The sequence below is a fragment of the Octopus bimaculoides genome, chromosome 9 (genome assembly GCF_046866305.1).
Source record: "Octopus bimaculoides isolate indiv1 chromosome 9, ASM4686630v1, whole genome shotgun sequence".
Lineage (NCBI taxonomy): Eukaryota > Metazoa > Mollusca > Cephalopoda > Octopoda > Octopodidae > Octopus > Octopus bimaculoides.
The window spans coordinates 10,597,691-10,613,966 of record NC_142936.1 but is presented as its reverse complement, the minus strand read 5'-3'; the positions used below and the strand labels follow the sequence as shown (position 1 = coordinate 10,613,966).

General features: G+C 37.2%; 1 protein-coding gene across 1 annotated transcript in view; it reads right to left on the bottom strand.

Annotated features, from left to right (window-relative positions):
• LOC106874742 (tripeptidyl-peptidase 2) overlaps positions 1–15,204 on the bottom strand; it is a 68,727-nt gene extending 53,523 nt beyond the window's left edge. Inside the window, exons 1-2 of the mRNA XM_014922584.3 lie at positions 15,029–15,204; positions 4,766–4,894 (exon numbers count right to left, since the gene is read on the bottom strand). Coding sequence (XP_014778070.1) covers positions 4,766–4,894; positions 15,029–15,190 — 291 coding nt within the window. The 5' untranslated portion in view covers positions 15,191–15,204. The remainder of the gene's footprint in view (positions 1–4,765; positions 4,895–15,028) is intronic.
• Between the last annotated feature and the right edge of the window lie 1,072 nt (positions 15,205–16,276).

The window sequence follows — 16,276 nt, the reverse complement described above, 5'->3', positions numbered from 1 at the left end:
AACTTGCTAAAATAATATTCAGGATGCCTTTATCTCTACTAAGTATAGATGCAGATGTGTTACCTAAGATTAATTTTGAGGATCTGATCAAAGACTTTGCAATTCAAAAAAGTAGGAGGAAACTTGTCAAATATAAATAAAGTGGAACTATACAAAATTAAACATTTTCCCTCTTACTGTCTTGTTTCATTTTGAAAAATAAAAATTTATTTTATGGTTTGTTATTGTTTACATTTTGAATTACATAATCTTTTATGGGGGCACCAAAATCTTTTAAGTGCTTAGGGTCTCGATGGGTCTTAAACCAGCCCTGGGTCTACCCACCAGGGACAGTAGGGGAGGGGAGCATAAGTAGTAGAAGGGAAAGAGGGGGATGTTCCATAAGAGTGTGAGGGAAGATGTCAAGTAATGGGGAGAGGAATTGGAGTGGTTGGTGAGGTTAAATATGTAGCGAGACAGACAGACAGACAGACAAGCAGGCAGGCAGGCAGGCAGACGGATATTCTTTTCTTTTACTTGCTTGCGTCATTTGACTGTGGCCATGCCAGAGTAATAATGCCTTAAAGGGTTATAGTCAAAGAAATCAACCCCAGGACTTATTTTTTGTAAGCCTGGTACTTATTCTATTGGTCTCTTTTGCCGAACCGCTAAGTTACGGGGACATAAACACACCAACATTGGTTGTCAAGCGATGTGGGGGGGGAGACAAACACAGACACACATAAATACATATAAATACATATATATATATATATACAATGGGCATCTTTCAGTTTCCTATTTCTTTATTGCCCACAAGGGGCTAAACATTAGAAGGGACAAACAAGGACAGACAAAGGGATTAAGTTGATTACATCAACCCCAGTGCGTAACTGGTACTTAATTTATCAACCCCGGAAGGATGAAAAGCAAAGTCAACCTCGACAGAATTTGAACTTAGAACGTAACGGCAGACAAAATACCGCTAAGCATTTCGCCCGGTGTGCTAACATTTCTGCCAGCTTGCAGCTTCTTTCAGTTTTTGTCTACCAAATCCACTCACAAGGCTTTGGTTAGCCCAAGGCTTTGGTTAGCCCAAGGCTTTGGTTAGCCCAAGACTATAGTAGAAGACACTTGCGCAAGTTGCCATGCAGTGGGACTGAACGTGGAACCATGTGACAGGGAAACAAGCTTTTTTCCACACAGCCATACTTAAATGTTTTTGAATGTCTTTAACACAAGTGTAGCTATTACCTCCAGGCAAAATATACTATTTAGGTGCTGTGAGGCTAATTATTGTGGCAGAATTCATTTGATTAACGCAGTGCTATATTGAACGTACGTAACCAACTATTCTGACACACAGACACTTTGTCATTATCTGTATAATTTGGTGGGAGAAAAAGCGAGAGACAAAAAAAATTAACAATGTCTGAAATACACAGAAACAAAGAAATGAAAGCAGGATTATAAGTTTCAAATGAAAGTCAACAGTTTCTTAAAATTATTAGTTCTGAACAAAACAGAGGGGAAACTAACAACAAACATTAAGTAAACTGGTTTTACTGCTATAAGATTTTAGATAGCCTCCGACTAAATGAAAACCAGGTAAATAAAAGTATTAAACAAAATCTAATAGCAGGAGAATAAAACATTAATGTCATTATATCTAATCTACCAAGTATTGATTACTCTTTAAACTATCCTGTCAGTGTCAGGTGACCAGAGGATTAATTGTCTAGAGAACACTAAACTAAGCTATCAACAACTAACAATATATCAGAATATTTTTGCTTTTTAAATTGACATAGCAAACAATAATTGATATACAGGTGTGGCTGTGTAGTTCAGAAGCTTGCTACACAACTGTGTGGTTTTGGGTTCAGTCCCACTGCACAGGACCTTGAGCAAGTATCTTATATTATAGCCCCATGGTGACCAAAGCCCTGTAAATGGTGTGTGTGTGTGTGTGTGTGTGTGTGTGTGTGTGTGTGTGTGTGTGTGTGCACTCTTTTCACGATATCATGTGATGGTTCCAAATGGGTATCATCACTATACAAGCAGGGTTGTTCATCTGCAGTCTTCTGTGAAAAATGCCTGACAATGGGAAAATAGTACCTTATTTGAAAACAAGGGCAGGCAACAGGAAGGGCACACAGCCAAAAAATTTTTCTGTTTGACCATGCAACAATCTGCCACAACAATCTGTCTGACCTCCATGCAAGCTTGGAAAAGGGAACATTAAACAATGATGATGATGATAATGATTAATAGTAAGGGTTGAATAGTCCAAACATTGTCACTATCTTTCCAAATTCTGCTGCATTTGACATGGAATTTTGGTCTTTTAAAGCTGTCTAGGTGCCTAGACAAGTTGACCTGCCATTTTTGGCTGTAACTTTCAGTTTAGACAATTTCAACTTGTATGCGATAAAATATGATATGCAGGTTCAAATCTTGTTAAAGGACTCACTCTTTGACTCTTTTTACTCTAATCCACTTGGTTAAACAGGGCCTACTCCTGTCTCAAAACGAGGAAGATGGTTCTAGGAGAGGTGCTTAGTTCTAAAAATGATTACTCTGGTAATTGGAATTATACCTCTCTCTCACTCACTCACTCAAATTATACGTCTCCCTTTCTCACTCAACTTATACATCTCTCTCTCTCGCTCAAATTATATACCTCTCTCTCTCACTCAAATTATATATATCTCTCTTTCTCACTCAAATTATATATCTCTCTTCCTCATTCAAATTATACATCCCTCTCTCTCACTCAAATTATATATCACTCTCTCTCTCTCATTCAAATTATATATATCTCTCACTTAAATTATATATCTCTCTCATTTAAATTATATATATATATATCTCACTCAAATTATATATATCTCTCTCTCACTCAAATTATATATATCTCTTTCTCACTCAAATTATATATATCTCTTTCTCACTCAAATTATATATATCTCTTTCTCACTCAAATTATATACCCCTCTCTCTCACTCAAATTATATATATATATATATATATATATATAGATAGATATATTTAATTATATGTATTTATTTTATCCTAATAAATAATAATTTGGATAGAATAAATGGGTTAATAGAAACCACGGTAGCAAAGATCACAAAATAACTGTGGTGTAATTCCTGTTAGTGAGGCAGAAACTCCTTGATATTTTGGGTATTTGAGTATATATGAATTTATATATATATATATATGTATGACACTCAGATTACATCTCTCTCTCAATGTTTGAATATTTACACCATATACAACACTGACTTGTATTCCAGAATCAAAGACCCTTAACTACAGCAACAAAATGCTTTTACGTATATATGATCAGAGGAATTGTTTGAGAAACAGATGTTTTTCTTAGTGTTGTCACTTAAGTTACGAAGTAAGAACAATAACAACTGCAGTTTGGTGACCGAAGACATGTGCAGAAATTTTTAATTCTCTTCGGCACTATTTAGATCTAAAACAAAAACATTTTGTTGATGATGCCAACAAATACAGTGATCGAATGATATCAGAAATTATAAGCACCGATTTGAGACAGAAAAGATCAGCCTTACTGCTAATGATAAGTGACCGACAATTTATTTTATGAAGATGAAAGAGAGAGGGGGGGGAATTGTATGGAGACAGTGAAGCATGTGCGAGAAAGAGAGGGTAAGAGAGCAAATGAAAGTAAACTGAATGAGAGAGTGGGTGAGGGAGAGAGGAAGAAAGAGAGGTAAGAGAGATGAGAAATGAGAAAGATAATTGACCGAGAGAGAGAGAGAGAGATGTGAGAGAGTGAGAAAGAAAAACGCAAGTGAGGAGAGCGATTACAAGATTGAAAGATGAAGTGAGATGGAAAGATAATGTGAGATATATATATATATACAGTGTGAGTGAGAGAGAGAGAGAGAGAGAGAGATAATTTGAGTGAGAGAGAGATAGATAGATAATTTGAGTGAGAGAGAGAGAGATAATTTGAGTGGGAGAGAGAGAGATAATTTGAGTGAGAGAGAGAGAGATAATTTGAGTGAGAGAGAGAGAGATAATTTGAGTGAGAGAGAGAGAGATAATTTGAGTGAGAGAGAGAGAGATAATTTGAGTGAAAGAGAGATAATTTGAGTGAAAGAGAGAGATAATTTGAGAGAGAGAGAGAAATAGATAATTTGGGTGAGAGACATAATTTGAGTGAGAGAGAGACAGATAATTTGAGTGAGAGAGAGATAGATAATTTGAGTGAGAGAGAGATAGATAATTTGAGTGAGAGAGAGAGAGATAGATAATTTGAGTGAAAGAGAGAGAGATAGATAATTTGAGTGAAAGAGAGAGAGATAATTTGAGTGAAAGAGAGAGAGATAATTTGAGTGAAAGAGAGAGAGATAATTTGAGTGAAAGAGAGAGAGATAATTTGAGAGAGAGAGAGAGAGAGATAATTTGAGAGAGAGAGAGATATGTGAGCAAGAGAAATATATACAAAATGTAGGAGAGACTGTGAGAGTAAGAGAAATTATGTGAGAAAGAGAGGATGTGAATGGAAGAGACAGAAAATGTGAATGAGAGAAGGAGAAAGATAATGTGAATGAGAGAGAGAAAATGCAAGACAGAAACAACACGAGTGAAACAGAGATAATGTGAGAGTGATTATGTACTTGAGAGAGAGAGAGAGAGAGAGAGAGAGAGAAAATAAATGTGAGTAAGAGAGATAATGTGACTGAAAGAGAAAGACAGATAATGTAAATGAAAGCAAGAGAAAAAAAAGCTATTTCCTTACTTTAAGATTACGCCCAGTGAGGCCAATAATTTCGTTCTGATTAACTTCAACAACAGTTGATGTGTCAACATCTCCAGAACCTGTTGTATCGATGAGATCAAGAATTTTGGGTTTGTCATCACTGGTTACCTGCAAGAGAAACAATTTTGGGGGTGATGAAAATAAGAAACACTCATGGACAACACAGAATAATATTGTTAAAAGCTGTTAAAAGAAGATTTATTCAAAGGAGACATTTCAAAATCATGACAATGCCTTGCCCAAACGGATAAATAAATAAATAGATGAAGATATTTATAACATATGAATAGGTGCAGATGTAGCTATGTGGTTAAGAAGTTTACTTCTCAACTACATGGTTTTAGGTTCAGTCCCACAATATGGCACATCATAGCCCCAGGTTCAACTAAAGCCTTATGAATGGATTTGGTAGACAGAAACTGTAAGCCCATCCTTATATGTGTCTGTACGTGTGTGTATGTGTTTCCTTCTCTTGACATCACATGATAGGTGTAAATGGTTGTCACTGTCAAGCAAGCAATGTCATTCATTTCCAGTATTCTGCAAAAAACATGTCTGGCCACGGGGAAATATGACCCTGCCTGGAAACAGGTAAATCTTGGCAACAGGAAAAGCATCCAGTCACAGAAAATCTTCCCCAATAAACTCTATCCGAGCCAAGCAGGTATGGAAGTGTGAATGTTAAACAACGATAAACAATGGCGATGATGTACGACATGCATTCGTTTGTTCATTTTATGTCTGTTTTCCCATGCAAGCATGAGTTAAATGAATGCCTATTATTACCGAGACGTTTTTTTCACAGCTAGATACCCTTCCTGTTTTTCAAGTAGAGGCATTTTCATTTCACTTGTCTTTGGAAGCACAGAGCTGCCAGACAATTTGTTGACAAGGAAATATCAGTAAATGTCACCATATGTAGCTCATTGATTCTTGTGCAAGAAGTAAATATTTACGCCAACATGTATACACACACACACACACACACACACACATACACACGTATACTCAATATCATTTTCAAAATGAATCAGTGTGACAATAAATGAGAAGACAGGGCCTTTGAATTACAAGCCATGTGCATTTGGTGGGCTTCCACACATTTTCCATTTTCCCAATTTCCCTCAGGCTGACCTGAGTCTGTGGTAAAAGATATCTGTCCAAAATGCCATGCAACAGGATAAAATCCAATATCTCACATTTGCAAAGCAAGCTTCTTAAATATTCTGCATGTTGTCCACACAAATTACTCAAGAAGACCCATACTCTACAGCAGATGTGCTAAGGCCACTCTCCCTGGTGAAGTCCTGTGCCAAGGCCACATAAAAGTACTCGTGCACTACCATGTAAAAGCATCCAGCACACTCTGTAAAGTGGTTGATGTTAGGAAAGGTATCCAGCCATAGAAACCATGCTAAAACAGACAACTGGAGCGTGGTGCTGCTGGCCAGCCCTGGTCAAACCATCCAACCATGCCAGCCTGGACGACAGACGTTCAATGATGATGATGAATGACAATGTTGATGTCACATTGAAAACATATCTTTCTCTCTTTGTAATAGGATCTCTGGAGTAACATGACTCAATAAGATACAATGCTCAGAGATTAAGAAGTCTCTCTAGGCTGAACCACTACTTCTTTGCATTGAGAAGTCACAGTATTTCAGACGTGGTTAGACTGCAACAACAAAGTCTTGCAAAACAGATTCTTAAAGCTAAACCAATTAGCAGACGCCTAGGGGTAGATTGTAAGAGAGATGATCAGATACTATTCATAGTCTCAGTTCATCGCACTTAGGAATCCAGCAGGAAAGTTTAATGACAGTTGCTTACAATAGAATCCTATGGAGGAGATGTCTAATCTGAGGACTCTAACCCTATGACCTTCCCAGAAATAGTGGGTGGCAAAAATTGATGGATACTTGCAATTCTGCAAATTTTCTGCAGCTGGATGTCTTTCCTGTCACTAACCCTTACCTGTTTCCAAGCAAGGTCATATTTCCCTATGGCCAGACATGTTTTTTGAAGAAGACTGGAAACAAACAACCTCACTTGTATTTACAACCATCACATGATGTCCAGACAAGGTACATGTGCACGCACAAACACACACACATGATGGGCTTCTTTCAGTTCTCCATCTACAAAATCCACACACAAAGCTTTGGTCGGTCTGGCACTAAAGTAGAAGACACTCGCTCAAGGTGCCACAGTGAAACTGAACTCAAGACCACATGGTTGGGAAGCAAACTTCTTAACCACACAGCCACACCTACGCCACATATCAATAATATGTCCAAGTTGATTTAAACAACTACAAACTTAATCTTATAAAACTAGTAAATAAATATCAATGTACAGGATTGTAAAGACAGTCATGGGGCAGTATTGACATAAATGCCTTATTGTATCTGAAATTCATCACTTCATTTTTTTCGATTCCAATCTTACCAAAACAGATTTTGCATCTTAAACACTATCAACACCATATAGAAAAATATGCCAATGTATATCAGAGTGTAGCCACTCCTCAAACTTAAAGCTGTGTTTTGTTAAAAAAAAGTATCAATTAATACTAACTGGGCCAAAAAAACTAAATAAATAAAACCTATTTCAAATTGGTTGACTACAACAGTGATTCTAAAACTGAAGGCTGCAATTCTTGAGAGGGCCTTGACAAATTGTAAGGGAAACCACATAACTTTATGTAAGGAGGAAACGGAGAAGTGATATGTGGTTTGTAACAGAAGCACAGAACTAAATATCTTGAAGAATGGGAATAACTGATTAAACCAACCCCAGGACTAACTTTACTGTTCTTATTTTATCAACCAGAGAGATGGAACACAAAATTGACCTCAGCAGGATTTGAACTCAGAACATAAATATTGCAAAGCATTTTGTCCAACATACTTTTATTTTAACACCCGATATAAAACTACTTCCCACAATACAGTATCCCTACTTAAATGAGGGGGGGGGGGGGGGGTATAGTCTTATGAGTTACTTGGTTACCTCACTAGTGCCAGAGCCATGAAAAAATGCACCCAGTACACTTTGTAAAGGGGTTGACATCAGGAAGGGCATATAGCCACAGAAATCATGTCTAAATGGACACTAGGGCTCAATGCAGTCCTCTGGCTCATCAGATCCTGATGAACTGTCTAACCATGCCAGCATGGAAGACAGATGTTAATTGATGGGGATTCTACCAGTTCTGATAATTCACCACTCTTGAATAATTCATTGCTCAGAAGTTTGCTCACCGTTTTTTTTTTTATTCTAGTAGGGGTTGCACAAATATATTATTGAGGCACTGTTTTACAGCTGGATGCCCTTCCTATCACCAACCCATAACTATTTCTGAAGTGAGGAATATCAAATTCCACGTTATCAGAGACACAAAGCTAGTATACAGCAACACAAATGACATCATCATCATCGTTTAACGTCCGCTTTTCATGCTAGCATGGGTTGGATGATTTAACTGAGGACTGGCGAACCAGATGGCTACACCAGACTCCAATCTGATCTGGCAGAGTTTCCACAGCTGGATGCCCTTCCTAATGCCAACAACTCCAAGAGTGTAGTGGGTGCTTTTACGTGCCACCGGCACAAGGGCCAGTCAGGCAGTACTGGCAACGGCCACGCTCAAGATGGTGTTTTTTATGTGCCACCTGCACAGGACAGCAATACCATAAACCACAGTTAAGTGATTTGTGGAGAAGAGCAAATGTAAACACACACACACAATAGGCCTCTTTCAGTTTCCATCCACCAATTCCATTTTTTTTTTAAGTTACATAAAAATTAATAGTCCTCCTCTCAAACAATGGTACTCACAGCTTAGTAAAAAAAAAAAAAAAAAAAAAAAAGAAATTCAAGAAGATATTTTCACTCTAACCAATAAGCAGCTTGCTTATTGGTTAGAGTGTACACCTACCATATTTTATGCTTATTGGTTCAAAGTCTACACCTATCATATTTAATACTAAATACAACTACTTTTTATGTTGACTTTGGTCAGTAAATAAATTTTTTTCACTGTCCACAAACATTTGCAGCACTGAAGAGAAATCACTTTTGCAATTTAAAGCCAGTATGTGGAATCATTTAAATCTAAAGATACAATCAATATCTTCCTTCTTATCCAATATCCTTTTGGTACATAATTTCTGGGTTTTCTTTTAAAATGAATATCGTTTGTAATTTTAATATCATCATTATCCTCACTTTACATCCACTTTTCTATGCTGGGATGGGTTAAAAGTGTCATTACTATTCAACTCAGTTCTTGTACAAAGTTACCACCTTCCTAAATAAGTCAGGAACCACATCTTTCTATAACTGGATGCCCTTCCCATAACCAACCACTTTAGACTATACTGGGTACCGTTTATCACGGCAATAAAGAGGTTATCATGTTCCAGCAAGAGCAAAGTGTTTGTACTCATCTACATGTATTGAATGTCAGCTAATCAAAATAGCCTGAACAAGGACAGGAGAATCTATCAACTAAAACTATTAATGATTAAAGCAAACAAAACAGAGACAAGACGAAAGAAACATTTAATAACAATATATTCAGTTGACAGAAGATATTAAAAGTGAACAACCAAAGATCAATTATACTGAGTATATTACCTTTTGAGATGGGAGATTTTATAAGATATGGGGTGATTAAGAAGTCCCTTTAAGTACTTTCAATAATATATAAAATTTTTATTATTGTCTTCTGTCGCAGTTTTATTTTTAAATATTCATAATATACCATCATATCTATTTTGTTGTGAATATCTTTTCATACTAATATTTATTGTGGTTGCGTGGTTAAGAAGTCTGCTTCCTAATCATGTAGTCTTGGGTTCAGTCCCACTGCATGGCACTATAAGCTAATATCTTCTGCTATAGCCCCGGAATTTGGTAAATAGAAACTGAAAGAAACCCATCAGATAGATAGATGGATGGATGGACGTATGTATGTATAGGGGTGTATGTGTATGTTTGTGTGGCCCTTGTCAAGACATCACATGATGGTTATAAATGAGCATAATCATATAAGCAAGGTTGTTTGTTTCCAGTCTTCCATGAAAAACATATCTAGTTATGGGAAAATATTACTTTGCTGAAAAACAGAAGAGGGTTGGCAACAGCAAGGGCATCTGGCTATAGAAAATCTGCCTCAACAAATTCCATCTGACCCAAGCCAGCATGGAAAATGATGGTGTTAAATGATGACGATGATGATGATGATGACGTGTGTGTGTGTGTGTGTGTGTCATTATTAAAAGATAAGAGAATATTCATTACCCTAAAAATGGCTCAATATATCAGTGACCTTGCTCAGTTGCCTGAGTATACCTTAGTTCAACTGCCCCAGGGTGGTTCAGAAAGCTGGCAGTAAGAACAGTAGACAAATTACCCTGGAATCCCTGAGCTGTGGCAATCAATGGGAGGAGGCACAAGAGTTGAAAAGAGTTTGATGAATGCAGTGGGGGAGGTGGGTGAAGGACATAGTGAGGAAGTAGGAGGTGAGAGGGAAAGATAAATGGGGAGGGGGAGAGCAGTTGTACATTAAGAAGCCCAATAAACCTCAATTGTTAGCCAGTTTCTATTAATGCTAAAAGGACATTTGGGTTACTCTAGATCTCTAGAGAAAGAAGAAAATCACTTGTAATTCATATTTAGTGAAAAATTAAGCCATTAAAACGAAAATTATCATCATCATTGTTTAACGTCCGTTTTCCATGCTGGTATGGGTTGGACGGTTCAACTGGGGTCTGGGAAACCAGGAGGCTGCACCTGGCTCCAATCTGATCTGGCAGTGTTTCTACAGCTGGATGCCCTTCCTAACGCCAACCACTCTAAGAATGTAGTGGATGCTTTTTACGTGCCACCAGCATAGGGGCAAGAGGGGGCTGGCATCGACCCATTTGGATGGTCTGATACCATCATTATCAGCATTATTTGACGTCTATTTTCCATGCTGGCATGGGTTGGACAGTTTTATAGAAGCTGGCCAACTGGGGAGCTGTCCAGACTCCAATTGTCTGTTGTGGAATGGTTTCTACTTCTGGACACCCTTCCAAATGCCAACCACTTCATAGAGTGTGCCGGGTGCTTTTTACATGCCACTGGCACAAAAGATAAGCTGGGCCAGTATGGGGATCAAACCCATGACATTCGTGTCATTAGCACAACACTCTAATCAACTGAATCAACCAGACAACTACATATGTGTGTGTGTGTGTGTGTGTGTGTGTGTGTTGAAGAAACCTTTACAGAGTCACTTGAGCAGCTAAAATTAGCAATCAAATAAACTTCAAACCATGTACAACCATTAAAAGAGCACACACAGAATTATGTAAACCTAGGTACACTATGCCTAAAAAAAAAAAAACAGAGATGAGATAACCACACCCTTGACCACAGATATGCTCAACCACATATCATTTCATTCTAATCTATGCTGGTATGGGTAGGACTGGTTCTCCCAGACCAAGTCAGTTCTTGCTTGGTGTTACTGCCCTACGAGAGAGTGTAGAGACCATATCTCACTTGTACTTTCCATTTTTATCATGGTTTCTATAACAAAAAGCACCTCGTCCATGCTGTAAAGTGGTTGGCATTAAGAAGGGCAGTCACCTTGCTTGCTAATTACATCTCCTAGATAACAAGAGCTATCAACTACTTCTAGTGAGTTGTCTGAGCATTTAAGAAACTCAATTCCAGCTGTGTTCATATGAACCATTCCAGTGCATCTACTGCAAATGAAGCTTACATTTTCGGTTATCTACTAGTGTTTCCACTACATCTCTTATATGTCCATAGCCTACATCAAGTATAACACTTGAAGTTTATACCTACTCCTTTTCCGCATTTCAAGTAAGGCCCTTTCTCTGAAGTTACAAGGGTCCTGTCTTCTTTGCTACTTACTAAAACCTTCGTCTTTCCTAGGTTTACATTGAGGCCCCTCAATTCCAGGTTTAGCTTCCATGCTTGGGATTTCTTTTCTAATTCCCCTACAGTTATGAGAACTATAGGAGTTCCATAGACAGTCTAAAACTCCACTCTGATGGCTTGTGTGACTATGATGAATAGGAAAAAACTTGATGGACCCTAACCTTCCAACCTAATTCATCACTGAAGTCACTGCCAACTCCCACTTTACTTGCAGCATCCTTGTACATAGCTTCAACTGCTCACACAAGCCATTCATCTACTCCTAGTTTCCTCGGTGCCCACCAGATTACTGAATATACTACCCTGTCAAATGCTTTCTCCAAATCAACAAAAGCCAAGTACTGCAGTTTACTCTTAGCTCGGTATTTCTTCAGTAATTGCCTCACTAGGAAGATTGCATATTCCAGGGACAAAACCAAACTGCAACTCATCCAGGTCTACTCTATCACAGATTAATTAGGCTATGACTTTCTCTGTGACCTTCGTAACTTGATCCAAGTTTGATTACCCTACAGTTGCTTCCCTCTAAAGTATCAGCTTTGCCCATGCTGCAGTCTACAATGATACTGCTGTACAACACGCTCCTGAATGAATTGATTAACTATCCAGGTAGTAATCTTATATCATACTTCCCAGATATTTTTAAGTATCTCTGCAACTGTCATCGATGGACCCCCAGCTTCCCCCACCTTCTCTTCATACCCTAAATCACTATCTACCACGCTGTTGTCGACTTGAATCACTGGTCCCTCTATTCTGTCAGCATGGAGTAATCCTTGTTTGTTCCATGTTCAGCAGCTTTTCATAATAGCATTTCCACACCAGTTTCTTTTGTTCCATATCAATAGCAAGCTTGCTGTCATCATTTCAAACAGCCTTCTCACTTATGACATCTTGGTACTCTCTCACAATCCTGCCTTACAACCCTGAGTACTTCCCACCTTTGATCCTCACATTGCAGGACATCAGAAAATCTCTTCTTTTCTGCCTAACCTTTAGCCAAGTACACCTAACAACTAGATGCCCATCTAGTGATTAAGTAGTGCTCCCTAGCACCACCATCCTTCCTGTCTTTTCAAGCCTGTCTCTTAACCTTAACTGCCCTAGGAACCTTATCATTTCACCAACATGTTACTTTTGGTTTGGCTGGGACTTTGCTCAAGCTACATGTCAAATCTGTTGCCCAAAGCAGGTTATCTCATAAATAACATTTTTTTCTTCATATACTAAGTTTGATCATAAATCTTGTTCACTCAGAAAGTAGTTTTGTTGTAGATGTTTATTAAAGATGAATTAGGAAATTATCCAACTTATTTTTCTGAAACATCTCACTAACCAAAATTGCACAAATCCTTCCTCCTTAAAACCTTTCTTTAGAACTGCCAACATCTGTCTCCCTTTATTGTGTTAATCGAGTAAAATTGTCTCCCGGTATAGTTTTAAGATTGTCAGAAACAGAAATTATTTTTAAAAGGCTGTACTTCCATTGAAAAATTAAATTTTAAATCAAAACGTTTAGTTCTTCTGTTGGGAACAAAGATTGCGAGAGTAACTAAAAGACCTTTCAATACAACTTGACAATTCAAATTTGGAAGGAGTCAATACTGTTTTTTATACCCCATTTTTTCTTTCTTTCTTTTTTCATATACCACTGTGTATTAAATGCAGGCGATGAGAAAAGCAATGCCCCCGGCAGATAAAAAGTAGGGTGGATATGCACTTTAGTTGACAACGTCTGTATCCCACTAGTTTTGTTTGTTTTTTGTTTTTTTCATCACGAGCTTGTAATGATTATGTCACGGGTTCTTCACTCGTCTTGCATCATCGTTGAATTTAAGAGGTTATAAGAACTTTCTGTCGCCGTGACTGACGAGAATGTGTCATACAGCGATCAATATACAACAACGCAAAACTTTGTAAAGTATCTAATTCTCAACTTCAAATAATTCAGGCAAGAATATTTTGAAATGCCTGGTCATTGCTTGACTCACGCTACTCATGACATGAGAAATTAAACTTTGCCTAAATGCTAAACTTTCAAACAAAATCGATTTTAAATCAAAATACGAATACATTGAATGTACGTGGACATCTGGATTAATCAATAATTTTAACAACTAAAATGTATACAATATTCACAAGCAAATTTAGAGAGGAGCACCAGATACAATTAACCTTAGAATATTTTGTTATGTTTCGTGAAGCAATTTCAGATCTGTGGGACTTTAAATTATGGATATTTACACGGGCAGAAGTTTGCAACTAGTAATGGAGATTGCATCCGGGATAACTAACCTAGAATATAGTAACTGGTGTATGTGAACGTGTGAATAGTTATACATACACGTAGGATACTGATAAAGTCAAATACTACAGGAATCTGAAATCAGACCATTTGTTTGTACAATATAGAAGGAATTCGGGAGGATAAACGGCCACACAATATGGCATATTAATAACCAAGAAGGTAAAACCTGACCGGTCTTGGAGAATGACGACATTTACCTTTACGTATTTTGACAACTTTTCCTAAGGTTATCCTCTTTACTTCCGCTAATTGAACAATCGGTGCGTGATGGGAGTTTTCTTTTATATAGATGTAGGTCTCTTGTTCTACATGCACAGACATTAAGATGGTGATGAGGCTGCAGGTGAAATACGCTAAAAAAAGTTGTCGAAATATAGTAGGGTACGTAAAGATAAAAAAAAAAAAATGTCGAAAGTTATTACTATTTCCTAACCCCCTAAAAGGTACTTTAAAATTATCATCTGACGAAAAATAAAGACAGACGAAATCAGAAAAAAGAGAACAAGTTGCTAAATTAACTATTTAATGACAATTCGTAATCATTGCAGCAGGATTAAAAAGAAAAATAAACAAATAAAAGAAATAAAAAGATATAGCCATTCATTTTTTTTTTAAACTGCATTAAGGGTGATGATGAATTGTAAAATAAAAGGTATAGTTATAAAATAGGGGATAAATATATAATTGATCACAATTATAAATAGAACCCCCATTTTGTAACCATTATTGAGGGATCTTGACCAAAAAAGGTACATGTACTTTAACGGGTGTCTTAATTGATAAAATGTTGAGTCAGCAAATAATTTGTGATTGGGTTTGGTTCACTCAGGTTATAATAAATCTATTTTATTAACCAGAATATAACATATTTCATTTTTAATTTTGACAATTAAAGCTTTAGCAACGAACGATACCACACATGGCTAATACACACCTACACATATAAGGAGGAAAAAAAAATCTAGCTCTACCTGTAAACCAGCAGCACCAGGATCAACTCCAGTATCTAATACAGCGATTAAGATTCCTCTACCATCGTAGTCAGGATACTTGGCGAGAAATGAAGTTGAACCAGTTTCTTTTTTTGGTAAAAGACCTTCGACAGGGAAAACTGTATCTGCCGATGACGCCATACTTGTGCACCGGTGACCAAGCAAGTTCTTTTCTTACTCTCCGTCTTTTAGAGAGTGCAGCAGTTTTCGCTTGTTGTATGTTTCTCTGCCGCCGCAGCCGCCACCACCGTCTTCCTCCTCTTACCACTAAGCACCTTGTTCTTGCTTTGCTTTTTCTGCTACTAGTCTTTTGCCAAGAGCTACTTCTTCTTCTGCAATGGTAGATTCAAGCCAATAGCAGATTCAAGCCAATAGCAGACTTTCTATTCTGACTTAACCTCCATAGATTATTACCGAAAGCATGACATTGACCGTTTTAAGTACTAAAGAAAGTGAAATCATATGTCACTGATAATCTTATCCAAGTATATACATACATACATACATATATATATATGTATGTGTGTATGTATATAGATATACACGCGCGCGCGCACATACATGTGCGTATGTTTAATCTTGATTACGAACATGTTATATTGTTGTTATTCTTAAAATATCTTTAAAATAATTCCTAAAATTAACACATATGTATACATAACAGCAGTTATATGCATAGAGGCATTACAATGCATACATCCGTACTGATTACGCAACATTTAGGCTTAACACATGCATTTGGGAACTAAACATTACCAGATTTAAGATAAAACAGTCAACTTTTTTTTTTTTAATCTTATTCCATAGTAACGTCTGTTAAACTTAAATATGTTTGTCAACAGTAAGATTAAATGACCAGTAACATTACTGATAAAGTGGACACGGTGACTAATAAGAACTCATTGACCTACTGCTGTATTTTATCCCCTCTCTCTCTCTCTCTCTCTTATCCTATTCTAATGATGAGGCAAATCGGCAAAAACATAAATGGTTTCTTGTACTGGCGCAAAGCCAAGAATATGATTACAGCTATGAATAGTCGATTGAATTGACACGGACCATTCTTGGTACTTATTGTATCGTTGTCCCCTGGGGACGATAAAGGGCAAGGTCATCCATAGCGGTATTTGAACTTAGATGTATGAAATTACATCTTATAATAGTTCTGTTTAGCAGCATTTAGTTACATAATCTTTTTTTAGTCTGCGGTTAGAATCCATCCAAGTT